Source organism: Passer domesticus, chromosome 14 (assembly GCF_036417665.1).
Source record: "Passer domesticus isolate bPasDom1 chromosome 14, bPasDom1.hap1, whole genome shotgun sequence".
NCBI classification, from domain to species: Eukaryota; Metazoa; Chordata; class Aves; order Passeriformes; family Passeridae; genus Passer; species Passer domesticus.
The window spans coordinates 5,705,491-5,732,668 of record NC_087487.1 but is presented as its reverse complement, the minus strand read 5'-3'; the positions used below and the strand labels follow the sequence as shown (position 1 = coordinate 5,732,668).

General features: G+C 38.9%; 1 protein-coding gene and 1 long non-coding RNA gene across 13 annotated transcripts in view; both read left to right on the top strand.

Moving 5' to 3' along the window:
* ENTREP2 (endosomal transmembrane epsin interactor 2) overlaps positions 1 to 27,178 on the top strand; it is an 85,277-nt gene that overhangs the window by 19,528 nt on the left and 38,571 nt on the right. For 9 of the 10 annotated variants that reach the window (XM_064389156.1, XM_064389154.1, XM_064389153.1 and 6 more), the window contains exon 2: positions 13,446 to 13,502. In XM_064389156.1, the coding sequence (XP_064245226.1) occupies positions 13,446 to 13,502 (57 nt within the window). Of the gene's footprint in view, positions 1 to 13,445; positions 13,503 to 25,087; positions 25,206 to 27,178 lie in introns of those variants that run through there. The other variant, XM_064389158.1, reaches the window with a different exon arrangement.
* On the top strand, positions 19,561 to 24,354 carry LOC135280520 (uncharacterized). Of its 3 annotated transcripts, none has more exons than XR_010347416.1 (4): positions 19,561 to 19,599; positions 19,713 to 19,789; positions 20,119 to 20,207; positions 24,147 to 24,354. It is a non-coding gene; the product is annotated as an uncharacterized LOC135280520 (long non-coding RNA). The 3 variants fall into 3 exon arrangements; XR_010347415.1 differs by having other exon boundaries at positions 20,102 to 20,207; XR_010347417.1 differs by having other exon boundaries at positions 19,713 to 19,830.

Genomic DNA, 27,178 nt, shown 5'->3' with positions numbered 1-27,178 from the left:
GGGGATAAAGAACTCCTGTGTCCCTCAAAGCAGTTATCAGCAGTGTAAGAAGCTAATGAAAACAATTAGAACATCAGTGAGGGTCCCTCTATCACCACCAAATTGCTGTGGCAGTTTTCCTAGGGGGGATATCAGGGGAGAGATTAAGAACCTTCTGAGGTAACTACAGCAGGAGCAAAGTATGGATCTCTAAAGGTGTCTTTTCTGAAATTACTTTGAAAAAGTACAGTAGAGCTTGTTTATTACAAGCAGAATCTGACATGCTGTATGAGATGCTCTAAGTTCATTAAATTTTGCAACATTGCAGTGAATTAGCAAAGAGCTGTCTTAATTTACAGAGAGTGTGAAGCATGGAAAGGTGAGATGACCTATTGAAGTGACAAAGATTTGTTCATTCCAGAACAGGAAACCTACTGTGCAAAAAGACCCAAGCTTTCCAACTTTTCCCCTTGTATTCTCTGAGTCTGTTCCTTTTTTTTTTTCTCTTCATTAGACTTTCCTTAGGTGTTGTCTTTAGCCATTGAGTGTCTGACTGTTTGTAACCCTGTGGAAAAAAGAAAAGTACATGGTACTGGTCTAAAGCAAGGCTGAATGCTGTGTGGTGTTACAAAGGATCTGTAATGTCTGGGAACAGTTTTACAATGAGTAGGAAGGAAATTCTGAAGAAAGTGGGATGAGAAGACATAGATGAAAGTTCCTTTATAGATGAAAGTTCCTTTACATGCTGAAACACAAAAATGACTGAGAGTATGAGGATTTTTTTCTATTCCAGGGAACAAAATCAGTGTCATTTTAAGAGAGTAATTGAAGTTTTTTGCAAGAGTTATTTATCGTGAGAATTACTAAAATGAAAAAGATTCCCAATCCACATTAATACTCACTGAATGCTGAATATTATTGTCTTTTGGTTTTGACAGCCCTCAAAATTCTTTCCTTCAGTTTCTTTCTTTCTCTTTCTTTAAGGAGTATTTAGTGAAGCAGAAGCTGTGATTAATTGATGATGTCCATGCCACCTTTGAGATCAAAATGACTTTCTGTTATATTTCCCAGTTTCTGTGTGTCCCAGGACTCTTCTCCTGATCCTTTTGACTCCAGAATGAACAAAAGTGTGTTTTGTTTGGTGTTTGATATTCTGATCTCATTTTCTGGGCTTATCTTGTATCCAGTCCTGCAGCTGAAGTGTTGGTGTTACTTAGGACAAGGCTCTGAATGCAGGCAGGGGCTGTCCAGCTCTGGCTTTGCTCCTCAGCTGGGACTCAAGGCACTGCCCTTTGGGTTGCTGTGGTTGTGCTGGGTCCTTTAAAGTGATTTTGCACTGAGACATTTCAGATTTCTTAATGTTCCGTGGACACTCTGCGGGGGTTTTCAGCAATACTGACATATGCCAGGTTTAGATGCTCTGTGCAATTCACTCCTCTTTTCTTTTCCCCTTTATTTGCTCTTGCAGAATGAGTCACTTGATATTCAGCACTGTCTTGTACTCAGGCCAATTAAGCCCTTGTCAGCTTTGCAAAATGCATTTAACAAAAACTAAATACAAATGCCAAATTATGCATGTGCACCCTTGGACTGGTTTGAGGCTCATTTATTGGAGTTTTCTATAGAGTAATTTTGATTCTTTATGGGAACTGGATGAGTTTTTTAAGAACTGATTTACAGATTTCTTTACACTTGCTATGTTTCATTCCTGCACCAAGGTAATTTCCCTGGGAATCTATACTGTGTGCTATAAATAAAGGTGAGTTCTAAAGGGGAAATGTTGCAGAGAAATATTCTGGACAAGTTACTCAATTTTAAGGATGATGTTGACAAATGCTGTTTGTTAGGATCACTGCTCTCCTTTCTGTAGATTAGATCTGCATTTTGTTTTTGATTGGAAAGGAATGCAGAAGTTTTTGATAAGGTGGAGAACTTAATTTTACTGACTTGAACTCAGTAGTTCCTCTCACTTCTAAATTTTTCTAGTTTTAGATTTCATCATAACTTTTTCTTTTGATGTTGATTTTTTTTCTGGGAAGTATTAGTTAAGTTCCTTGATTTGGGGTTTAATTTTATTATGAAAAGAATATGGTAGTTGTGAATGAGTTTACTTTCACAGTGAGAACACTGTTCTCACCTGTGTTCCCTAGAGAAAAAGACTTCTGAAAGATTCATTCTGTTGAGACTACTGAGCTACCCTAAAATCAGTCAAATAAAGATTGCTTTTTCCTTTGTTAAAGTTTACATTAAAGAAGTGAAAGCATTTTTTTTAGCTTTATGATTAGATATAAAATATCTTCTTTAAAATGTTTGGTGCAGCAAGCAGGTGAGGAGCAGGGGAGATAGAGGACAGGATGTACTGGCTGCAGACTTTTCATTTCTGGTGCCTGTGTGGTGTGAGTGATGTGGCTGCATCTCCTTGGTGTCTGACCTGTGGCCATCCAGTCCCCTGAGCTGTGTGAGCACAGTGCCACTGTCCCCTGAGCTGTGTGAGCACAGTGCCACTGTCCCCTGAGCTGTGTGAGCAGAGTGCCACTGTCCCCTGAGCTGTGTGAGCACAGTGCCACTGTCCCCTGAGCTGTGTGCAGGCACAGTGCCACTGTCCCCTGAGCTGTGTGAGCACAGTGCCACTGTCACCTGAGCTGTGTGAGCACAGTGCCACTGTCCCCTGAGCTGTGTGCAAGCACAGTGCCACTGTCCCCTGAGCTGTGTGAGCACAGTGCCACTGTCCCCTGAGCTGTGTGAGCACACTGTCCCCTGAGCTGTGTGCAGGCACAGTGCCACTGTCACCTGAGCTGTGTGAGCACAGTGCCACTGTCCCCTGAGCTGTGTGCAAGCACAGTGCCACTGTCCCCTGAGCTGTGTGAGCACAGTGCCACTGTCCCCTGAGCTGTGTGCAAGCACAGTGCCACTGTCCCCTGAGCTGTGTGAGCACAGTGCCACTGTCACCTGAGCTGTGTGAGCACAGTGCCACTGTCACCTGAGCTGTGTGAGCACACTGTCCCCTGAGCTGTGTGAGCACAGTGCCACTGTCCCCTGAGCTGTGTGCAGGCACAGTGCCACTGTCCCCTGAGCTGTGTGAGCACAGTGCCACTGTCACCTGAGCTGTGTGAGCACACTGTCCCCTGAGCTGTGTGAGCACAGTGCCACTGTCCCCTGAGCTGTGTGAGCACAGTGCCACTGTCCCCTGAGCTGTGTGAGCAGAGTGCCACTGTCCCCTGAGCTGTGTGAGCACAGTGCCACTGTCCCCTGAGCTGTGTGAGCACAGTGCCACTGTCCCCTGAGCTGTGTGCAGGCACAGTGCCACTGTCCCCTGAGCTGTGTGTAGGCACAGTGCACATACTCTTGCACATGCAGGTCTGTCAGTCTGAAACTCACCTTCTGCTGGGATCTGTGTGAGGAGAACAGGAGAGTTCCAGCTCTGAATTCCTGGTGTAGCTGGTACATGTGAGCTACCTCAGGTAGCTGAGGCTGATTTGATCTGGGATCTCTTAAATATCTGAATATGGAAAAGATGTAGAAACTGTAGGAAAACTGAATCCCATTTAGCGAGCTTTGAATCTTTTATGTGACCTTTTGTCTGATGAAAATCAGTAATATTCTAGATGCATAGATGATATCTATGTTTCCCAAGCTGATGAATGAAACGGGAATAGCAGACTATTTGCATAATGTAGTTTCTATTAATATGACTCACATTTTTCAGTGCCTTTTTTATTGTGTGTAAAGCTATTCTTTTTATTGTTATACTATTTTCTCTTCCCTTGTCCATTCTATCAGCTTCCTTGATACTTGCATTGATTTTTTTTCCTATTAATAAGGAAAAAACCATACAACAACAAACAAAGAAAACACAACCCCAAACCAAGAAACTAACCCCCTCTTCCCAACCTCCAAACATTGTTGTTCTGCTGATTTTGTAGTGGATTGCCACAGTTCTGTGGTCTTTATGTTTAGCCATGATGTGTTTACTGTAGTACAAGGTAGGGTGTAATTACTACTCCAGATTGTCCTGTAGAGAACATTTCCCAGTTAAGTCACCAGTATCTGGTATACCCCCTAACCTGAGACTCCTTGACACATGATACAGGTCATCATGTTCCTACAAATCAATAGCAATACCTTGAGAGAGTCTTCCTTGAGCTCTGCAGTATTGAGGCTGATTTTCTTCACATCAGTTGCCAGTGCAATATTTGAGGTGAACTCAATCTGAATTTCTCCTATCCATTAATCAGCAAGCTGCAGTGTGTTCCTTGGTCTGTTCCATACTGCTAGAAAGCCAAGTTTCTCTGGTAAGTGCTTTTGATACCTGTGTCAGAACAACCATTGTTATCACTGTTTTCCTGCAGATTTCTCCATGTGTGCAAGAAGAAAGCTGCTGGGTACAGCAGAAGAGTTCCATCTCTCTCTGCACTCTTCAGCTTAAAAATAAAACTTTTGAATCTCGGTGATTCTGAAAAGTTAATGTGGAAAGATAGTGAGAAGATGGTTCTAAAGCCAGATGTTGTGTGCAAAGTCACTATCCCATTCTATTACATGCCTAAGTTCAGTAAAGTCAAGCATGTTTTTTGAAAAGACAAGGGAGACCTCATGTTCTGGAATACCATCCCACTGTATTGGGTTTTGAGAGCTAATTTTCAAAATTATTTAACTAAGATGGAATCTAAATGCCAACGTTGCAAGTTAAAACTTTTTAGGCTGTGTTAGTGTGCATAAAATGTAATCACCCTAAATCACTTGGAAGTAAGTATTAGTCTCTCTGTCTTGTTTTTAGTTTATCCTGTCTTAATGAATAAAGTATCTCCAGCTGAAGTGGGGATGTAGCTGCTTTTATGAAAGTCAATATGTTAGGCTTTTGTTGAGTCTGTGGTCAGCCAGGCTGCAGAAACACAAACAGTGAGAGTGTGGGAATCTTACTGGGATGGTAATTTCAAAGCTTCTTTGTGAGCTTTTTGCAGGCAATCAGAGACAAGTAGAACAAACCAAAGAGGCCCTGTCTTTGAAATATAATTGAGTTTGATGTACTGCTTACTCAGTTTTCTTTGCCTTTGACTCTGCGGAATTTTTTTAAATGAAGACATCTGAGTGATGAAGTGGGAAAATGGTCATATTTGAGCTTGGCCATTTAATATTAGATAAAGGTATGGTTATTTCTTAGGAGCATTTAAGAAGGTGTTTTAAAGACAGCAAAACACTGCTCAGTCTAATGCCTGTATGTGAATGGCTGTATCATATGAAATTAACATTTAATTAATTTTTGGACATGGTGGTGGATCAACATCTAAAGGTGCAGAATAATGCTGGTTAAACTGTAATCCTTGTTAAACAAGCACGTTTCACATGGCAGTGGCAGTCTGGATTTTTACTTCCTCCACAGGTGACAATACAGGTGGATCTTGTACAATGCAGGTTTTATTTGGTGCAGTAAGGAACCAGTTTCTGTGGGTCTGAGTTCTTCTGATGATGAATGATTCTGCAAAACCCAAGGGACAAATTTTTAGAGTAAAGTGTTTCGATCTAGCAGTAATGTAAAAATGCAAAACTGCTCTTTTAAGACTCTAAGATATTTTTCCTCTTAATCTTGACACAAAGTTCCCATTATATTTACCAGAAGTCCTGACCTTAGAGTCTGGTGGAATAAGCCTTTGGACTCCTGGAGCTTAATTTTTCTGTGGGGAAAGGGTTTCTGTAGAGTGAGTTTGGTTTGTGGTTGAATGGCCATTAAATAATTATAGAAAGCAGACCACCAGGATCTGGCAAATGGGTCTGGTGTGAGATGAGGTCTCATACAAAGCTTGGTGTTTTATTCTCACTTTATTTCCAAATCAATATGGAAAACATTTCAGTTTGATGATCCAGCTTGGTTTTGTAGCCAGTATTATACAGGATGTTTTTCTGTCTACAGTGGTTTGGAGTTTGTGTATTTTGACCATGTTTATTATAAATGACAACTTGCTGTGTAAATGAGTTTAGTGTTATACATCAGCTGACTCATTTCACCTTGCCATGAAATTCATCTTCAGAACCCCTGGTTTGTTGGCATGTTTGGAAGGCATCTGTCCATCCTTAATTAAACCCGTGTTTATCCAAATTCATTTGTCCTTTCCCTCTGCAGTCGTGTTTTGGCTGTGGTGACCAGCAGTCTGGAGTGGTTGTAGCTGCCTGGGGAGGGCTGTCTCAGGAAAGAAGGGGAAAGCAGGAGTGCAGGTGGCTTTCACCAAGAGCATGGTGACAGAAGTCAGTCAGGCTGAGGACAGTGTTTGTCTGATCTGACCATCTAATATTTACTCTGTTTCTTTATCTCTCATTGCTGCCCGTGCATCTTGAACCTTTTCCTTTATCTGGTGGCACAGCCTGGAGCCAAAGCACTGATCATGCCCATTAGGATATGAGGTCTATTGCTTTTTGATTAATCTCTCTCCATGTGCCCTGTGGGATTGCAGTTTGACATACAGCTCCAAAAGGTCTGTGGAATTGGAGGAGTGGACCTTACTGTGTACTAGAGATGTGCAGTGGCATTGCATTCTATGTGCATTTGCAAGCCCTTGTGAGTTTGAGGCAAAGAAAATGCTTTTGTTATTGATACTTGGATTGCTTTATAATACACCTCAGCTTTCATCCCCTGAGAAATTGTGTCAGTAATTGAAAGAGCCATTGTCTCATTTCAGTTATCTAAACAATCTCAGTCTTCATTCTTATAATTATTGGAAGAGCCCAGCAGCAAAAATCTTATTAGTAATTTCCTAATGCTACTGGGAAACAATATTTCTAGAATAATTTTCTGTACTGAGTCAATGATACAAGTCAAGATTGGTGTGAAAACAGATCAGGGAATGTCTAAAGAAATTTATCACTTTTTTCTTTTTTGTCACAATAACATTATGGATATAATTATTTATTTTTTTTTAATACAAGAAAACATACAATAAAAATTCTGGAAGTGAATTTCTGCTAGCTGGATGATACCTTTGCCTTAGTAATGTAAAAATATGGAATCCTTCGTTACTGGAATTAAGAAAAAGTTTTCACATTTTCAGCCCTTGAAAGAATGTAACTATTATGAAGGAAATAAAGCATGATTAATTTTATGGACTCATAATAGCTTTCCAATGATTTCAAGTGCATTATTTCTTTCATTACAAACAATTTAAAATGTATCGGTAGTTTTGGAAAGGAAATTCAATATACTTGTAGGTGTGGAGGTTTCGTCCCTGCTAGAAATCATCTTTGTAAATCTATTGTATGGAATGCACATAAAGCCCAAGAAAATAAATATTCAGATGAGGGAAGAATTGACACTTGAGTTTACAACACCTGCATACAGATCTATCATATTGGACAAACTGCTTCTAATTTCAGTGATTTCTTTGGTTCAGTGCATTTTAATTAAGCTTTTGACTGCTGCCTCAGTAAACCCTTCCTGCTTCAAAGAATCGATAAGCTATCCACACTTGATCTGAGCTACTGTAGAGGTGCTGAGTATCATGTATGGGCAGCACATTTCTTCAGTCAATTATTTGTGAAAGAATTGCTTGGTCTGGCTTTTATTTTGAGTGTTGTGGGACACAGCAGCTGGTTCTCAGCACTGTTGCCCCTGGTGTTACTCAAAGCATTTGTGTGCTTTTGTTTCATCCATGGATCATTCTGGAGAAGGGATGTTGCTTGGGTTGTGAGGGAACTTCATTTTAAATTGAGAGAATTGTCAAAGAGCCACAAAATCTTCTTGTGTTATCCCTTACAGTATCTCAATAGACTTTATTCTGAGTTCAAACTCTTCCCCTTGAAACAGCATGTACTGAGCTGGCTCTTCAGTCATCTGTTTATTTCAGGTTTGTTCATAAATAATCTAATACATTTGAAAGCTTGGAGGATTGGTTCCACACTGCTTAGTTACCTTTCTGTTTAAATACTCTTATGCTAATGGCTGTGTGCCTTATTAATGCTCATGGATTACATTATGGGGCATAGAAGATAATGTAATAGTGTGTTCTGTGAGTATGTTTAATAAAAACCAGATTAGAATTAAGACTCTATTGTGAGTCACTGACATATCAGCTCTGTGCTTAATATCTTATCTAAATCCCCCTCCATAGCTTTTAATACAGTTTGCATATTTTAGTGAAGTTGAGCATAACAGTTCTGAACCTCTCAGAAGAGTAACAAATACAGAACATATAAAGCTTTTTATAATTGAAAAATATACTATTCTGATGGATATGTGCTCCATCAGTGCTTGTTTTTGTTAAATTGTTTCCTTTTAGAAACAAATTGCAGAAGCATAACAAGCAGATTCCTGATGGGTAGGGAGAATATTTGACAAGAATACATAGACAAAAAAACTCCTCACCCTAGAGCTTAAAATGAGATCAGAACTGTGTGCTCTTAATACAGTCTGGTAGCTGTGTCAATGTATAGGTAATTTTACTGTCCTGTTCTTGTGGGGCACCAAGGGATTTTGTTTCTCTGCTCCTGTTTCCATGGCAATTAGAATGAGATTAGTTTTAGGATCACAGTGGATAAATGAGAGCGACTGAGCTATGATGTAGTGTTTGTGAGTCAGGAGCACACTGAGTCTTTTTATAAAGTAGCACAAAACTGTGCTTAAATCATTGTGGTTTTCTGGTTGCTGCTGACTTGCTTGTATTTCTCTTTCAGTGTCCGGATCTTTCACTTGTGTTTGCAGTCTGGTGGCACTTGTGCTTTTTGTGTTTATAGGGATGTAGCCTTTAAATGAGAGAGCAGTGCCTGGATTCTAGTGATAGCTGCATGTTGAACAGTCAGTTTGCGTATTTGCTAATAAATATTTATGTTAACTATTTTAAAAACTCTTTAGCCCATGACTGATTTTTGCAGTGTTTTCAATATGGTGTAATGTTATGATTTTTATTAGCACCCACTCTTTAGGATGACTTTCCTGGAAGAGCATTCCAAAACCAAGCCACTGTTCTTCTGTATTTGTCCATACAGTTTTTATGTGTGTGTATGCATATGGAAATATATAAACTTTTTTATTCTTCTGGTACTTGTTAATGCATTCATACCCCCTCACCCCAAGAGATTTTCATCCTTCCTGTTTTTCCAGGAACTGGAATGGAGAGTAATATTACTGGTGGTCTATTCCAGTCACTTTTCGGCTAATTCCCATGCAGCACAGTTCTTTTTCCTGTAGTGTGTATTTAACTTTACCAGCATTTTGCACTAATGGATTACAGATGCTGCAGAGTGTGTTATTATAAGAAGATTTCATGCTCTGGTAGTAATGTGTCATGCTTTCATAGTCTCTGAGTATATGGTAGTTGTGACATTACTCACACAGTATTTAATGCTTGCATTCTGTTTAATAATTCTCTACTTTTTACAAGGGCTATGGTAGATTTCACAGAAACATCACCCTGGAAGATATTTCAGCCATTGTTTTAGACTCTCTGAAGTACACCTAAACCTAACTGCAGTTGGGGATATTATTTGTTGAGGTATGATTGAACTCTGCCCTTCCAATTTTGAGTTGACAAAATTAATCTTTGCAGTAGTGTGTGCTCCTGGAGCCCAGAGAGGGGAGCCTTGGGAAGTGTCAGTGGCTTCAGGCCCTTGTGCAGGAGCAGAGCTGCTCTTGTGCTTTGCTGAAAGAAAGCACTGGTGGTGCTGGATTTCCCTTTGGCAGCCCTGCCCTCTCCACTCACCTGCCTGTTTGTGCTGTGCCTGCCCTGCCTGGCCCACCCTGGTGCTGTCTGACTGATGTGTTGTCACAAGCAGGCTCTCTGGTTTCTGGGTTATCTACCTTCCTTCACAACACACGTTTTTGAAAACATACACGGATTTCTGTAAGCACATAAATTTAGTTCTTACAAGAGGCCTGAGAAGGAATTTCTGCAATTACTGTCAATAACTTCTATGCTTATTTTCATGTGACTGAATCCATTGCTTAGAGAATTGGTCTTGTATTTACAAGCTGAAAACATGACTAACCCCTAAACTGGTAGAAAATAACCAAATCACTTGGTATATGTTGTACCAGGCTGAGCAAGGGAGCAGAAATAAGAATAGGGAATAAAACTTGGAGTTTTCTGTAACTCGTGCTCTGTATTGGACTAGAAAACCATTTTTAGATCCCAAGTTGAACTAATGAAAAAAAATCATTTTATTAAGCTAATTAATACATAGATGTAAGTAATTTTAAGTTTCTGTAGTTGTTTTGTGCCTTGATAGTGTTTCACTATACTTAGTGTGGCTTTAATTAATATTTATATAAATACAGGGTTTATGTAGTTCATAAAAGAATTAAAAGGAACCACACTAGAGAATGTATTACCTACAAGAGCCGTTTTGGAGTTGGAGACGTGGAAAGCAGATGATTTAACATACATTGAGAAACTGCATCATCTGATCTCTCCCATATTCAAAGTCAGAGCCTTCTAAATTTCTAGGGATCCACCAGACTGTGAAGGCAAAATGCTGGAAAAGACACCATCAAGGGCTAATCCTTTGTTTGCAGTCCCTGTACTGGAAAGTCATTTTACCTTCTGGTTTTGTCCTGCCTCAGTGTGTGCCTGTTAAAATAAATGCATCTTTGTCATGCATGGGCACCACTTGCTCTGATGATAATGGAGTTTTCATATGCATGTTGAGTTACTGCATTGCTAATGCTGCAGAAGTCAGCACTGATGTATTCAGTACTGATGTACTCTGTGCATCAGCATTGTGGTAATCAGCAGCTACATATATCTACATATATCTGTGGGTATTCTGCTTAAGGAATCTGGCAAAGCTACTTTTTGGAATGATTTTAGTAGCTGTCATTTATTTCAATTATTATGTGATGAGAGGGTTCACTACAATTCAGCAGATGGAAGTTGGGTCCAAGGTAGCAGATAAATGTACTCTGCAGGTTCTGAAATCCAAACACATTGCCAATGTTAAGGGGTTGTTAAAATCCTCAAACTCCAATTTACTTTTTATTGAAGAAAGAAAAATCCTGTGCACAGAATACATGTGATGTAGTGATTTTTGAAAAGCACAAGAAGCCTTATGGATTGCAATGTTGAGCTGCTGAATATTCTGAGTGATTATTGTAAGATATTTTGGGCCTGTAAATGACATACTACTTTTCAGATAATTGCTACTTTTGTATAGAAATAAAGTGGGGTTTCTACTCCCTGTATTTAATGTTAGTGTTGTATTTATAAGAAGTATAAACTGAAGAGAAAACAAAACCTTAAGACTGGTTGGGGGTTGGGGTTTTTTATTTGTTTGTTTGTTTGGGTTTGTTGGTTTGGTTTTTTTCTTAAATTCCTGGTCATCTTCAATACCAAAAGAAATCCGTAGATTTCTATTTTGATAGTAATTTGGTGTATTCTAACTAAATGTCATTATGTGATGTCCTCTGTGTGATTTTGTCCCTAGTTACGTAGCTGTGCACGTTGTGGGTTAATGTGGGGTACTTGGCACTGGAAGTAGATGCATCTCAAAGCAAAATAAGTTTTTTGGGTAACCAGTGACTGACACAGGGGATTAATGGGGGTTGGTAAATTACATTACGGCATTGTTGAGGTGGCCTCTTATAATGCCAATATTAAACATGTGGGAGTTCTTGTGTCTATAATCAGTGTAAATTTATCAAGTGGCCTGGCTGTGCTTGACCTTTTCCTGGAGAGCCAGTACAGTGAGTGCCATGAAGCTCTCCTTTTCCAAACCAAAACACATGTACCTCTTTCGTCTAACAAGGCCTCTCTAAAGGTCAAACACAGTTGTAGTTCAGCTGAACAAAAGGCACCAGCTCCCTTCTTGCACCCTGTGCAATGCCACAGAAAGGACAAGAGGGGTAGAGGTTTAATTCATGGAAGGGAGGTCACACAGAAAAGGAAGATTGCACTTGTAGGTAGTGCACTACAGTGTCTTGGCTCTGACCATATGACTTGGTGAGAACTGATTTACCTACAAATATTTTATGTATCAATACGTGTTCTGGTTTGGAATGCAATTTCTTTCTTTTCCTAAAGGGTTTTTTTAATAACCTCACCATTTCAGCCAGCCCATTTATTTAATTGAGAGCATGTTGCTGTCTAGCCAGCAGATAAACTAGCTAACCTTGTCATTTTACCTTCTGAGTGCAGTTCCACGTTACAGGAGTATCAGCCCAGAGCCAAGTTATCATACAGTAATAATAAGCTAACATAGCTGTGTGAGCACATTTAATTAATGGCAAAGATGGAATTCTCGACTTTTCCTTCACTTGGCCAACATCCAGAAGTGTGTAACTTCTCTGCTGCAGGAAATGGTGTGGAATACAAACTATGCACATTTGCATGTAGGCATTATCTGGACAGTCTTTGATATCCATGAGCTGGTCTTGGTTCATATTTACTGTGCATTTATCTCCCAGCTGTTGCGTTTGTACTTCTTTTAGAAACTAACATTGAAGTTTCAAAAAAACCCTAATTTGAGGGGTCTTTTTTTAATGGCATAGCTACTAAAGGAAATACCAAAAAGGCGCATTTTCATATGTTGTCTTTCTGAATAATGTTTTCAACAGCTGCTGCAGCTGTGGATATTGTCAGATTATGAAATATGCTTGAAACATGCTCACAGTAAGAGTGTCCACAGACTAGACTTTGTGAAAACTTAAACTCAGCACTCCAGAGTGCAGCTGCTCCAGATAACCAACAGCTTCCTCTCCACGTTCCCACCAAGCATCACTAGACTGGATTGTTTCCAGCCTGGTTCCCAGTACAGTTACATTGCTTCTGCAGTGGCTAGATATAGATGCATTTTTGTTTATTATGCTCTGCTATTTTTACACCCAAAAGATTGTTAGGAAAGCAGGATGGAGTGGAAAAGGTGACTTGCTAAGTATAGAAGTTATTGATTAGACGTTAAGATTAGCTTAAATGTATAAAGGTCTGAATCCTGCTTGCTTTTGGTTTGTAGTATAGGGAGTAATGTATCTGTATGCTAAATCCAAGTTTTAATGAATGTATGAGTCCTCTCTCAAACATATGATCAAATGGGGAGGTTGTTTGGGTGGGTGAAACAACAAAAAACCCTTCTGCTAATTTATATGGATACCTGGATGATTTTGTGATTGTTCTGTCATTACTCCCCCTTTTTTAGCTAATTTTCAATTGTGGTAAGAGATCACAAGAAAATTTGCCCAAAACATTTATTTTCCTTTAGTGTTGATAGCATTTGGGACTGGGAGAGAAAAAATGTTTTAATGACTTCTTGTGGTCTGATCACAACTGAGTGAATCTGGCAGCTGGATTGAAATTTGTTTAAAAACAGCTTAGTACTAGTTCTGTTTATTTTTTGTTGAGAATAAAAGGAAAGCATTTTATTTTTAGTATTTTGGTTCCAGCATTCTGGCAATACATATCATGGCTGTGTATGAACTTGATCTCATTACCTGCTGAGTTTTTAATGACACTGGTATAACCCTCATGCCTCTTCAGTAACTCTGCTCTCTGTTCCAGGTGCTGCTGTCAGGACTCATTGGTGTTGTTTCATGGAAGAGGCCCCTGTCCCTTGTGGTGAGCAACTCCCAGTGCTTTTGCCTTTACAGAGAAGCCTGATGGTCTGTGGGGAGGATTTGCAGTGCTGTTGTGTATCCTGATGTTTATAAACACTTAGTACAAAAAGTTTGAAGCTTTTGAAGTTGTAATGTATAAACTACCTGGGTGAAAATAGTAATTTTCTACTGTCTCACAAACAGACTGTTGGTCTGCTTGTACCTTTGTATTTAACTTAATTTGCCTAAAAATCCACTGCAGAGCAATCTTTTTAGCAGGTATCTGAATGGAAAAAAAGCCCATTCCAAATTAGTTGTTTGTCTTCATCTGCAGAAACATTTTCACCTACATTATTATTTCTGTTGTGGGATTCATGTAGTTACTTAATAATGAAGAGTAATCCATTCTTTGTGTGTGCATGCTAATAGAGTTTCAGTTAGCCTATTAATGTAAAGCAGAATTAGATGGAAATCAAGCTTATTAAAAACACGTGGTGACTGTGTCAATAAGGATGGTGAGCAGGCAAACATTGCCTTTGAAACAGTGTGCATGTGTAACAGAGTAACACAAAATATTAGTAACATAGTCCTGAAGATAGTCCTGGCATAAAAAGCATAATGAGCAGTATGAAATGAAAAGTCTTGTACTAATAAGAATAAGCTTGATTAGAACTGCAGGTATATCTTTGATATTATGTACTCGGACAGTAGGCATAGAACTCACATCATTGGAATAAATAATATTCCCACATCAGAAATGTTATCCAGGTCTGTTGAGACGTGTCTTTTCTGATTCCTGAATGTTCTCTTGCATGTTTAAATTCAGCTGGGCTTTCAAATATCGACTCGTTCAGTGAAATGTAAATAGGCAGTCATGGTCAGTGTGATTCAAGGAAATAAAGATAAAAGGGAGGAAACAGTAATGGTAACGTTGATGCTTGCAGAACAGCTCATCTTCCTGAAATCTGCTCTAGGAAATTATTTATTTCCAAGAGTGAGCTTAATGCTCTTGATTTAGATTCTGATCTCCTGCACTGGCCCTTGGTGGTGATACAATACCCAGTTGAAGAATGGGGACAGGGATGGTGTTCTTCACTCCTGCGTGTGATTAACCTGTGCAGTGGTTTTGCAGTGGCTACAAAATGTGCTGTTTTCCTTGCTGAGTTGTAAATACCTTTGAGCAGTTGGACCCCACGTGTGCAGGGTGACTCTTCTGATTAGCAGTCAATAATGTGTAACTTTACAACCTCACAGCTCAGAGTACCACCAACATGCTAATGAGCCATGTTTCTCCTGATCTGTTTATACAACACATATGCCAAATACATATGGTCAGTAATTACCTTTTAACCTATTTTATAGTACTATAAGCAGCTAGACAATCAATTACAAGATGTGTCTTTTTTGTTGCAGTGTGTTACAAAATCTGGCATTGCCGAGAGTGATAGCAGAAAAATAAATAAATAGCTTTATCATTTGAAGCTATGAATAAAGCTATATAAAATTAAACCATGCAACATCTGTGGTGTCCTGAAAACTGGTGAAACTGTGATAATATTTTAAGGTGCCAGTTTTCTGCATATTTGTGACTAAAGCTGGTTTATAATAACCAGTGTTTTGACTATTGCTGAGCAGCACTTGGTGCAGTATCAAAGCTTTCTGGTTTTCCCACACAGCATCAATTGCTTTGGCTTCTTCCTTCCTGTTTCTCCATCCACAAGTTGTAGTTTTTTTGGGTTTTTTGTTTTTTTTTTTACTTGGGCTTTTCTAATTCCCTTCCAGCCCTGCTGCAGGGGGCAGTGAGTGGGTGGCTCTGTGGTGCTTTCCTGCTGGCCAGGGTCAGCCCTCCACACTGCTGGATGTGCCCTGCTCAGCACTGTAATCATACAGGGTTTTCCCACAGATGCGGGGTCTTTTCTTTGCAAATGTATTATTTTCTGCAGGCAAAAAGAGGAAGTTGAAGAAGCATTGAACAGAGATTGTTCATCAACCATTAATTTCTGGCTGTATCATACTAGAAGTGTGTTATGTAGTATTGGTGCAGAAGTGAGTGTGTTGTTGCAGAGTTCAACACTTTGGAACCAAAGTCAAAACTGAGAGTAGTTGTGTATTTATAAGCTATTAGTATGAATGCTGTTTTGTATTCTGCATTCAGTCAAGATTTACAAGTGTGTATGTACTGAGGACATTTTACTGCAATATTAATGTGCGGACATTTAGAAGTTCTCCTGCTCGAGTGTCTTTGCAAATCTTAATCATCTGGAAAATTCACCAGGTTTTTTGGTAGTTTATCTGAATTTTCTTGGTCACCTCCTAGCCATCAGTTGCTTATGTTGCCAAAATACTTTATACATGCAAGGAATCAGTGTCTGTTATCAAACCTGTATTTACATTTACCAGAGGAAACACTCAGGCAAAGGAGATACTTAAATTGCTCACACATTGATTTTGAACAGTGTTTTCCATATATTTCAGATGTTTCCTCATTAAGCTTTCTCTGTTTTCATTTAGAAATCTCAGGGTATTGGTAGTGCTTTCAGAAAATCTCTCAAGGGTCCCTTTTTTGGAAACCAAGTGTTGGCTGTGTCACTACCACTGCTTAGTGTTAAAATGCAGTGTTAAAGCAGGAATTTGTTTCCTTCTGGTTTATGGAAGTGTCTGAAAATTGAGAGAGAGCTTGTGGAGCACCTGAGGCTGAATTGTCTTGTAAAAAACCTTTAAATTGTGCAGTCAGATTATTTTTCTGTTACAATCTAATCTATGGTAATTGCAAATCTGTTTGTGCTAAGGAGATTAATTCAGCCTCTGAATTGAGTTGAAAGCTTCTCTGTTGCCATCTGGCATTTGGGTGACCCCAGAAAAATATTTTTACATTTCTAACTGAAAGTTATTACAATAAACTGATAGATTTAATATTTTTTTCAGTGAACTGAAATGTGGAGTTTCTTAATGTCTGTGAATGTCAGTGAGCACAAGGTAATACTACTTATTAATAAATGATCTTGATTACTCAGAGTAGCTATTTAAAAGCATTTGCTATGAAATGTGCATTCCAGATCCAGTTCTGTGCACCAGTGAACATGCAAATCAGTGCATGTATAACTCAATGTGCTGTCCCTTCAAATGAATAATCATTTCAAGCCTTTTTTCTGTTTGATAAGCACATAGGATTTTCTTAATTTTAGGAAAATTAGAGAAGCTGTCCTAAATAGCTGCAGTTCATCCTGCATATCAGGCAAAAGGATGAACTGCTGTGCAAAGTCTCAGGCTGCACCCATGACAAGACTCAATTAATTACAAAAACTGACTTCTTAAGAAAATATTCATCTTGGGTCAGCTTGGTGTTTGTTACAAAATGAGAGATTTTTCTTTCTAGAATTCCAGTAAAAAACTTGAATTAGTTGAAATTCAGACTTGAGTATTTTTCTTTTTTTTCTGTAAAAATCATTAGAAAAATATCTACATTGAAAAGTGAAATTGCTAATAATTTTAAATCAATACATTCACACATATACTTGCCCCATAAGATGCATGAATATGTAAAACTGGTCCAAATGTTTTTCCTCATTGATTATCTCCTCTCACTAAGTATCATTGCAGACTACAGCAGGAATAACCAAACTTCAGGAAACAGATGAAACCTAAAATGTATAGAAATAATGTATTAGTGTATATATAGAGTATATTAGTGTGTGTGTACATATATATAGAGAGAGGGAGAGGGTGTGTGTATTGTATAACAGTAAGTTTCCTATATTCTGCTTTCTGAGGTGGAATGTTGACATGTTCCTGGCCATGCTGCTTAACCTGAGCTCTAGAGTAGCTTAAGGGGTGAGAGAAGTTTTTTAAAACTCTTGTAAGAGAATTTACAGCTTCCTTTCAGATGAAATCTGAGAGAAATATTTGAATTTTAAAAAAGAAAAAGTGGTTGTCCTCCCTCTGGTACCCACCCTCAAGCAGAGATTTGGTGTCTGGTTCCTGGAATAAAATGATCAATGGGTTGGAGAGGCAAAGTCAGCATAAAGAGGTCAGGACTGCAGGAGAGAAGAGCACGTGAAGGAATGCACAGCGTGGGATGAGAGCAGTGTGAGGCAGCCATCCCCTCGTGTGTCACTGCTGACTTTGATACCTGTGTGATGTTGAGAGGAGCTGCAGAACATCCCTCTGCCTTAACAGATCCCTTGATCACTCTGCAGTATCATTTCAGCATGAGAGTTCTTTGAATTCCTTGATCAAAATGTTCATTAGGAACCCTGCTATTAGACAAACACTTTCTTTGAGGCTGAAGCATTAGTTTAAAGGTGAACAAAACACTGGGTGAGAACAAGTGCATCTCACATACCTGTGTTTTCAGTTTGTGATGAGCTGGGCAGGGGTTGAATGCTGGGTGTTGCTGCTGTCAAAAAGAAACTTGGGAGGCTGAAATAACTTCTGCTTGGAAAGGAAATCCAGTGCTAATTCAAAAAGTAGCTCTTCAGGTGTAAAGCTGTAAATTTTTATCAGAGCTGATGTGAACCCAGGCTTTGGGATCGAGAGCAGAGTGTTTTTCTTTGACCTCTTTTGGGAGCATGGAAGGAAACCAACCCAAACTCAGAGGAGCTGAATGCTAAATCAGGGGGAAAAGAGTTGTGGAGGACTGGGACAGGAAGGAGAAATTGAAATGTGAGTCTGGTAACATGAGGAAGATAGACATCAGAAGATTTGAGGAGAATAGGACGTAGATGACCAGACAGAAGTGGACCAAAACCATGTCAATAAGAAATCATACAACAGGATCTCTGATGTTTCAGAGATGCGTGCCACTGGAACCATAAAACTGATTTGCAATAGATTTGTATCTTAGTTCTGAATTGTTTCAGTCTTGGTTCTGAATGATTTCAGTGATGAAAGTGTAGCTGTAAATACTATTTTCCTATACTTGGGACAAAATTAAGTTTTCTTTGCCTCTTGCCTTCCTGTTCTCCCTTCCCTGAGGGTTAGGTGTATAAAGCACTAAGGTGGCTGTACTGCTCTGCTCACCAAACTGCAAACTCACAGTCTCTGCACACTGCTACAGCATGGCTGGGGTTGTGCTAAAAATCTCTGAGACAGGATCTAGAAGTGAGGTTAGTGTATTTAGGGATAACTGTGTTCCAGGTTACATCAGCTTGAAAGTAGATTTAAAATATATTTATGTTTCATTGATGCTGCTTCTCTTTTAAATTTCTTTCAGACTGATGCCCTGAGAGGTCTTTTCCCAATGTATGAACTGTTGTTTTAGGCCATGAAATAATGTCTGTTGTTGGATGGAGGAGGGGGTCAGAAAAGTGTGGTCTTCAAAGTTTGTAATTTGAATTTGTGTAAACGCTTATTGCATTCATGTTCTTTTTTTTTTTAAGGCAAGTTAATATATCCATTTAGCTTTTAAAATGTGCACTGCCTATTGATTTTTCTTAATTTAGACTGGTGATTCCCTTCTGTCTTTAATATCATGAAACAACTGCCAGAAAAACCTAGCCCCGGTGCTCTTTCATTAGAATAGACCTGACAGAAGAGGAAGAGGGGGACAAAATGAAGAATTGCCCAGTAAATTGTGAACTGGGTGAGTAAGAAACACACTTGAGATGGAAACAGAAGTGAATCAGGGAAATCTTTGCAGTGGTAGAGAAAAGATGCCCCAGGATGAAGCATCTCTTTAGAATGAACGTGCTACACCCTCTGTTATATCTTAACACTTCTTAAAGCTTTCTCTTGCCTGGCTCTCTGTCTGCATCTCTCTGATGCCCTTTTGGCCAAGGCTGCCTGTTCCTGGGCCCAGCTGCCACCACTTGTCACTCACTTGAGAATCCAGACCCCTCTGCTGAGCATCCATGTGCCAGTTAGTTATCCCCAGTGACAGAGTTTAAAAAGACCACAGGCAGCTTTTCCTGCAGACAGACAAACCCTGCTGGGGTATAACACTTGCCCCTTCCTAAAGAAGCACTTCATAATTACCCTAAACCAGCCCCTGCTCCTCCCCATCTGCTGCCATCGCATCCTGTTGCCATGGCAGCAGCTCCTGCTGGCACATTCCTGCCCTAGGGAACTGTCACAGCTCCAGTCCCAGTGCTGCTGCTGCTGCTTGCAATGAGGAGTGTGCTGTGGGTGCTACATTCACCTCTCTTCTTCTGCCCATCACTAATTCCCTTGTTCTCACACGCTTTCTAAATATATCTGCTGATGGTTCTTTCATCTCATCTGCTCCTTCGTTTAGAAATGCAGGCTGCATCCCATCTGCTCCTGGAGTTCTTGGCAGCCTTTGCACAGTCTAATTTCTTCAACTCTTTCTTGGTGAGAGTCGGGTTTGCTTCAGCATTTCTTCTTCCTCCTTGGTAAATGAATCCCATGTCACGTATCACTGGGGCTGGCTAGTTGGGCAACATGGGAGCTATTTGTTAAACTTGGTATTTTGTTTTCAAATGGTGAGGAAACACTAGCTTCAAAAATTTATTCGAGATAAGCTGAGCTGCATTTGACGTGTTTCTAAGAGTAGAATAAATATTTGTATGAACTAATATAAAGTATTTTGAGGTGTGATGGAGTTGGGAATGGATACTTCACTCTTTGTGCTCGCATACTCAATCAAAACTCATGTGATTTTAGTTTTATTTGTGTGACAGATGGAAGGAAACTCTTACCCAAAGGGAATCTAATTATCCTCTGCTTGTTGAAGAAAAATACTTTGATTTCAGTGGGATTTGCTTGCCAGGTAAATCACAGTTTAGATCCTGAACTAGACATGTGTGTGATTGAGTGTTTGGGTTTCCTTACTACAAATACTATAAAACCTGCAACAGCATTATGGATTAAGTTCTACTTCAGATATATGAGGAAAGGTCTTTGAGATCCTAAAGTTCATTTACTGATGGATCTCCATCAAATTATTAATGTGAGTCTACTTTGGAGATGTGTGTGCCATTTTTCTTGAAATGGCCAGAACTATAGCAAGTTTACATTGCAATTGAATTGGAAAGAGCTGCTGCCCACGTTGAAGCCTCACCTCAGAAACTGATACTGAAAATGCTCCTGTGCTCTTGGTGGAGATCAGCACTTGTGGCTCCTGACCCTGCTCACCTGGCAGAATTTTTTTCCTCAGGGATGAAAGTCAGAGTTCTGGTGTGCGAGGGCTCAGAGAGACCACGCAGTTGTTAATTAATGAGAATAATTGCAAGTGAGTAGTTAATTGCTATTAATATGTTGGGAAAGACAGATGCAAAATATGTGTGTGTGTGACCTTTACATCCTGCTTCTGTCTCATTATGGTTCTGCCAGGAAGGGCTGCTCGCAGAGCTTTTGATGCCTGTCCTTGTCAGCAGGACAACACGAGCCTTTATTTCCTCAGGGAATCCTGCTACAGATGTTGTGGAAGGTTAATTTATTTGGAATAGCATTTCACTGACACGTGCATGGAGGTGAATCCTTCCTGCAATGTGACACTTGCAAAAAGTAATGTATTCTTTAGGTGGATGAACCCATTAGGCAGCTGCTATGGAAGCATAAATGCAGTCTTACGTAGATTTTCTTAAAAGTTATTAGACTACTCACATTGTTGAAGAAAATGTATTCATTTTTATTTACTGATTTATCTGTTTCAATATAGATTGTTGCATACAAAGCTAAGTTAGCTAATTAATTCCTAGCATCCTAAATGTCTGAAGACCCTAAACATCAGCTTTCTTTTCCTGTTCTGCTGTTGTTATGGAACATTTTTGAGACACAGTGTCTTATTTGTTAATTTTTAAAGACTTTCAGTTTTTACTTCCTTTGAGTGTATGTTGGAAGGAAAAAATAAACTAATATGGCTGAGGTAGTTGCAAATTTTAGATCTGGCTTATGTGGTCAAAATTCTATTCAGAAAGCATTATATTTGAAGTTCCTATTATCACACTATTTATCAACTCCTCTTTTTCCACCCGACTGTACAACTGAAGCAGTTGTTTTTGAAGCATTTCAAATTGACAACATTTTGAGTAGTATTAATATAGGTTAGTGTTTGATTTCTTTTCCCTTCAAAATAACACTGTAAGTTTCGTGTATGTGGATTTTTTATTTAGGGGAGCAGTCATGCATAAATGTAAATGCCAGTGACAAAAATTAGACAATACAGCTACTATAAAAAAAATTGTCCAAATGACTTATTTTGACTGCACACACAGTAAAAATTATATTATTATATGATATAATTTATAATAATAAATTATTATGACAAGGTTGTATTGTTGCACTATTAACTACAGATCATTGAAGGATTGCTTTGATTGCTTATTTTCATGTAGCAAACTTCAAATTAGCCTCTTTAGCATATTAGCTGGCAACTCCCCATTGTCCTTCTAATAGATTATCAGACAAAACCTAAACTTGTTCTCTGCTCTGAAACTAATTACCTGCAAACTGTTTTTGTTACAATTACTGTTAGAAGTGTGTCACATTATTTGAATGCTTCAAGAGATAGCCTGAATTTTATCTGGAAAAAAAGGTTATAGCTCCTGTTGTTTCTCTTTTATATAGTCTGCAGGCCACTTGATGGTGCTTTTGGGTCCCTTCCAACTCAGAATATTCTGTGTTTCAGAAAGGTGTAGATACTAAAAGAGTTAATTGGAATACAAAGAACAGAAAATTAGTAGATGCTGAAATATCTACTTTTGACCAACTTCTGGTTAATGTTTCTGAGCTGAGAGCACAAGGTCTTTATTACTAAGTCATGCCCCCTCTTACAGTTTCCTAAAAGATACTACAATAAACAGTGTAATTGCTGGAGCTGTAACAGAGCATTACAGAAATAACAAACACCTATTGCTGTGTGTAGAATGTGACAGTGCTGCACTCACTTTGTCTTTTAATCTGATCCCACTTGAGGAAATTGTCTGTATGCCCATTGCTTCAACTGACAGGGAATTTCTTGGAGGTATTGAATACCTTCTATTATGAGATATTAGGAGACTTGTTTTGATATAAATGCATCTTTGCATTTGTCTGTCACTCTGCTCCTTTATACAGAGCCAAGGTTGCATTTTGGATTCCAGGGTTCTTGGAAAGCCTTGGCAGCAGCTACAAACCCCTCACTTTATTGATGATGTTGTTGTTTGCTGCACAGTGAAACAGGAGGAAACCAAACTGCTCCTTCTGGTCTTTAAATAGGTGTTATTTTGTGTGATGCAAATTCTGCTGCAAACACCCCGTGTCCCTCTCTGTTGCCCACAGGGCTGTTACCAAAATTCACATAATTCCCCAAAGCTACAGCGTGCTGACTCTTGCTGGAAGCTGATTGCTACTCTGGCAGTAAACAAAATACAGTCAGGGGAGGCATCATTTTTTCTTGTAAATTGAAACCAGTAGCATTGTTTATAATCTTAAATAAAATTGTATTTGAAGTTAGAATTTTCCACAGAATATTTTAATAAAAATATAGAAATGAAGATACAACCAAGCAACAAATAAGAAATTAATTAAATTCCAAGATCTCTCTGAATGAAAGCAAGTTAATAGGGCCATAAGAGAGTCAGTAAAATCCCATACACCAAGTTCAAGTTCAGAAGTTTTCATCTGAAATATTTAGCTTTGAAATTAGAAATAGTTGCATGGATTTAAATATTTATACTGAGATTTCAGCTTTCCTTTACAAAGTTAAATAGCCTCACTGGAGTCAAAAGGAATTTAATCTGGAGAATATGTAATTTAATTGAATAATGACAGGAATTGAACAGGCTGATACAATTTAGAATAAAACAGGATATAATTTATGGTTCCTAACATAAAAGCATTAAAATCTTTAGCTTGATGCTGTGCCACACTACAGGGAGTATTTCTGCCTATTTAATATACAATGTTGCTTTAGACTTAGAGAAAATATTTTTGTTCAAATCTTTATTTTAATTCAGGCAAAAAACAGGGAATACTGAATTAAACAGATCTGAAATGCCAACACTTTTCATCCTGTCTCTTCTTGGCAAGCATTGAGAAATCAAGAAAAAGAAATCTATTATGAGGCAAATAATGGGAAGATAAATTTTGTTGTTTCTTGTACACTTGCAAACCACGAGTCAAGAGTGCCATTTCTGTTTAGTAAGGGTGTAAAATGGGCTCATTTAAAATTATATGTTTATCTATTTAAACCTATAATATATAATGAGCATTCAGCATCTGGCTGATCCAACAGGTGCCTTCTGGCTGTACCCCAGATAATCTTGCATTAACTTAGTCCTGGCACTGTTGCTGATCTCACTGCTTCATAGCTCTTGGTGGTGATAAATTTTCAGGTTTGCTTCTGGTGTTTAACCTTCTACACCTCTGTCAGGGAAACTATAAATTCTGTAGCACAAATAGCAATAAATGTTACTGTCTGCAGTTCATGTAAGACAAAGTTCTGGGAGCAAAACACCTTGGGGCAAGTTTTTAATCTACTTATACAGTGGTTTATAGAGCCAAGCATGTTTACCTCTGGCTATTCTTGCTGTTTCACGAATAAGAAATGCGTGTGTTAAAAGGAATGTATTTTAAATCTCATTGAATATACCCACACATATTTAAAGTGATTAGAAAGAAACCTGTAGTACCTCGTATCAAAGTACAGTGTATCAAAAAAATTGCTTTCTGCAAATGATTTCAGTGTGAACCAAAGTTCATTCCAGGAGATTTTCTGACCTTTCAGGAGCTGCAGGACAGGAATTAACAGGAAATACAGGCAGACACAGTGTTACAGGTGCAGAGGATTGGCAGATTTACAGAAGGCAGACTGTCATGGCAATGCATGGTTTCATTCAAAGCACCCTGCACAGGAGAGTTGAGTAATATGCTTCATCAGCACAGAGGGTAACATTTTCTCCCAGTGTTCATGTCTTGACTATCAAACCACTGCAAACCACCAGGGGAAGTACTGATTGAAATGCCAGCAATGAAGAAGCAATCCTGTTTCATATATATCTCCAAAATGAAAGTGTGACGAATGAAATAAAATGTTGTTTTTAGAAATAAGGTTTCATGTGATACAATATTTACATCTCTTTTGGAGGACTTTAATTATTTTGCATGTAGAAACGTCTTCCTGCTTGTAGTAGCAAGTATTTCTTCAAAATGTAATGTGTGCTGCTCCTTTTTACTGTGCTCTTGGTGTGTATATGTGCAGTAGTGAGTGGGTGGTTTGGGTCACTTAAAGAATGCCCATCAAAAGTATTGGCAAAACAGGGTTTAATATAAATTTGTGAAAGACACAGAATCATAGAATGGGTTGGGTTGTGTTGGGAGAGAGGTCACCTTGTTCCACCCCCTGCCATGGGCAGGGTCAGCTTCCCCTAGACCAGATTGCTCCGAGTTCCATCCAGCTGGCCTTGAGAACTTCCAGGGAAGGGGGATCCTCCCTCAACCTCCTGGCCACGCTGCTCAGGGTGCAGCCCAGGACAGAGCTGGCTTTCTGGGCTGCAGACACATTGTCAGGTCGTGCTGTGCTTCTCATCCACCAACACCCCCAAGTCCTCCTCCTCAGAGCTGCTCTCGCCGCAGTTTTTGGTAGAAAGCTGCATATGGACAGAAAATCTAAATTGTTAATGTCTTATGTTGCAGGTCACAAACTGCAGTGCGTGCTAAAGTTGGTGCATTTGTTTTTCCCCTTTTTGCCTCCTATCAATTCAAGAACAAATTGTGAAAGACACAGTAAGGGCAAGAAGGTGCTTTGAGCCAGCTATCTCAAGGATTAAAGTTCTTGGGTTTTCAGGTAATACAGTTTTAACAGTGCCTTCAGGAAAGAAGATGAAAGGAAGTCTAAAGCTTATGGAAAAAACAAAAGAGAATAAATTACTTGAGGCCAGTTGTGAAGAAAAGAGAAATATTAAGAGGCAAAATTGAAAGTGATGAAAAAGAACAGAGGGCAGAGAATATATCAGCTTCTGTAAATCCCTTTGATTTTTTTGGTGGTATCCATAAAATTAAGATGATTTGCTTTGGGACATTCTGAAGGCAGGTGTAGGGTTGTATCTACATTTAAGAAATGTGGAAGGAAAAAGTGTTCATAAATATTCTGAGAATACTAATAATTTTCTAAAAGGTCAAGTTATGCTCAAGAGAGAACTACAAGCAACTTCCTTTATAATGGAAAGATAATATAACCTGTTAGTGCTTAAGTTTTTTAGGTTTTTTTTTTCTTTCATTATGGAATGGCACTTTTTCTGGGCTCTCCCTTGCAAGGCATGGAAAGTGCTGATATTTTCATTCTGTGCAGATGTGTGTGGTGTGGTCTGTTGGGACTGCAAAGATGCAGACCCACTCTTGATATGCTCTGCATATTTATACTTGAAGTTGATCCCAGAAATGGAGTAAAATGGGGAGCCTTGTGTGGGTCCATGTGCAAGATGACATCCCACATAGTGAGTTGTCTATAATTTTAAATCATTGCACCCAAACTGTTTAGTTTTGTAGAATTTGTTTAGGACCCTGGTAACATTTAAATAGGAAGTCCTATTAACATTTCTTCTACAGAGTCCTTTGTATAAAATATAAGCATTGACTTCTCCAATTAGTTCTGCTACCAGCAAGTCATAATAAATCCATGGGCTTTGCTTTTTGTTCATGTATGAGTTCTTGGTGACTTTTGGAGCTATGTGGCATTAATGCTCCTTGCTGATTTCTAGGAATATTTTAGCTTGTTTATATGTTGTCACTAGAAAGGTGAAGAACATAATGCTGTAGTTTTAAATCAGCATTAAGGTGTCATAGCCCTTCAATATCTGCCTTTCTGTATTCACTTCAGTCTAAGTTTTTGCCCTTGATCATTGGTTGACTGTGTCTTATACTCTTTCCTTGTAGTTTCATACTGCTCCTTCCAGTATGTCACACTGAGCTCTCAGACCAAATACATTGTTTAGTAGCTCTCTTTCTGAAGAAAATTTTAGCTTGGAAATTAGCCATCCTTGACCTTGTAAATAATGTATATCTAACTTAATCTACAGTGTTTCATAGCCTGATGTTGGGGCTCCATCAAAATCCACAATGGCCACTCTTTCCGAGGGTTGCAGATGTGTTAATTTTTACTGCTGCACCTGTGCCAGTGTTAGAAAAGACTGATTTGTGATAAAATAATGAAGCACACTGAACATGTTTTTTAATGTCTGTAAATGTGGTAATTGATGCTTTTGTGCCTCCTTTTCTCTGTTGTGGCTTCCAGTATTGTGGCAAACTTTACCTCTGAAGCTGTGATAACAGAGTACCAGATGTGTCCCACTCCATCAGTAAAAGGCTTTTTTTGGTATTTAGCTGAGAAGCTAAATTAAGCAAAGAGATTGGAAATTCTTCAGTTCTTTTTATTAGGATCTTTGTGCCCTGCAAGAGGCAAGGTAGTTTCAAAAGGCTTGCAGAGGACGTGAATCTCCCCCTTTAGCTCCATATCCAGATTAGGTAGTTCCTTGCCTGGGACATGAAGAAGTGAGGCATAAAACAGCAAAATTGGGAAGACAAGTGTGACAGAGAACCCCAGTATTTGATATCATGTGGTGGCTGCCACTTTGAAATGCAACTCCTAAACAGAGAGTGAGGCACAGACCCACCCAGATGAACAGGAATTCTAAGAGCCTGTTTCATGTCCCTCTTGTCTTTGCCAGTGACAAGAGGAAGAGGTTACCTTGGAAACACCAATAGAGGTTTCTTCATTAATGAATGCTGATATGGAGCAAGTACTGCAAAAAATAGATAAAC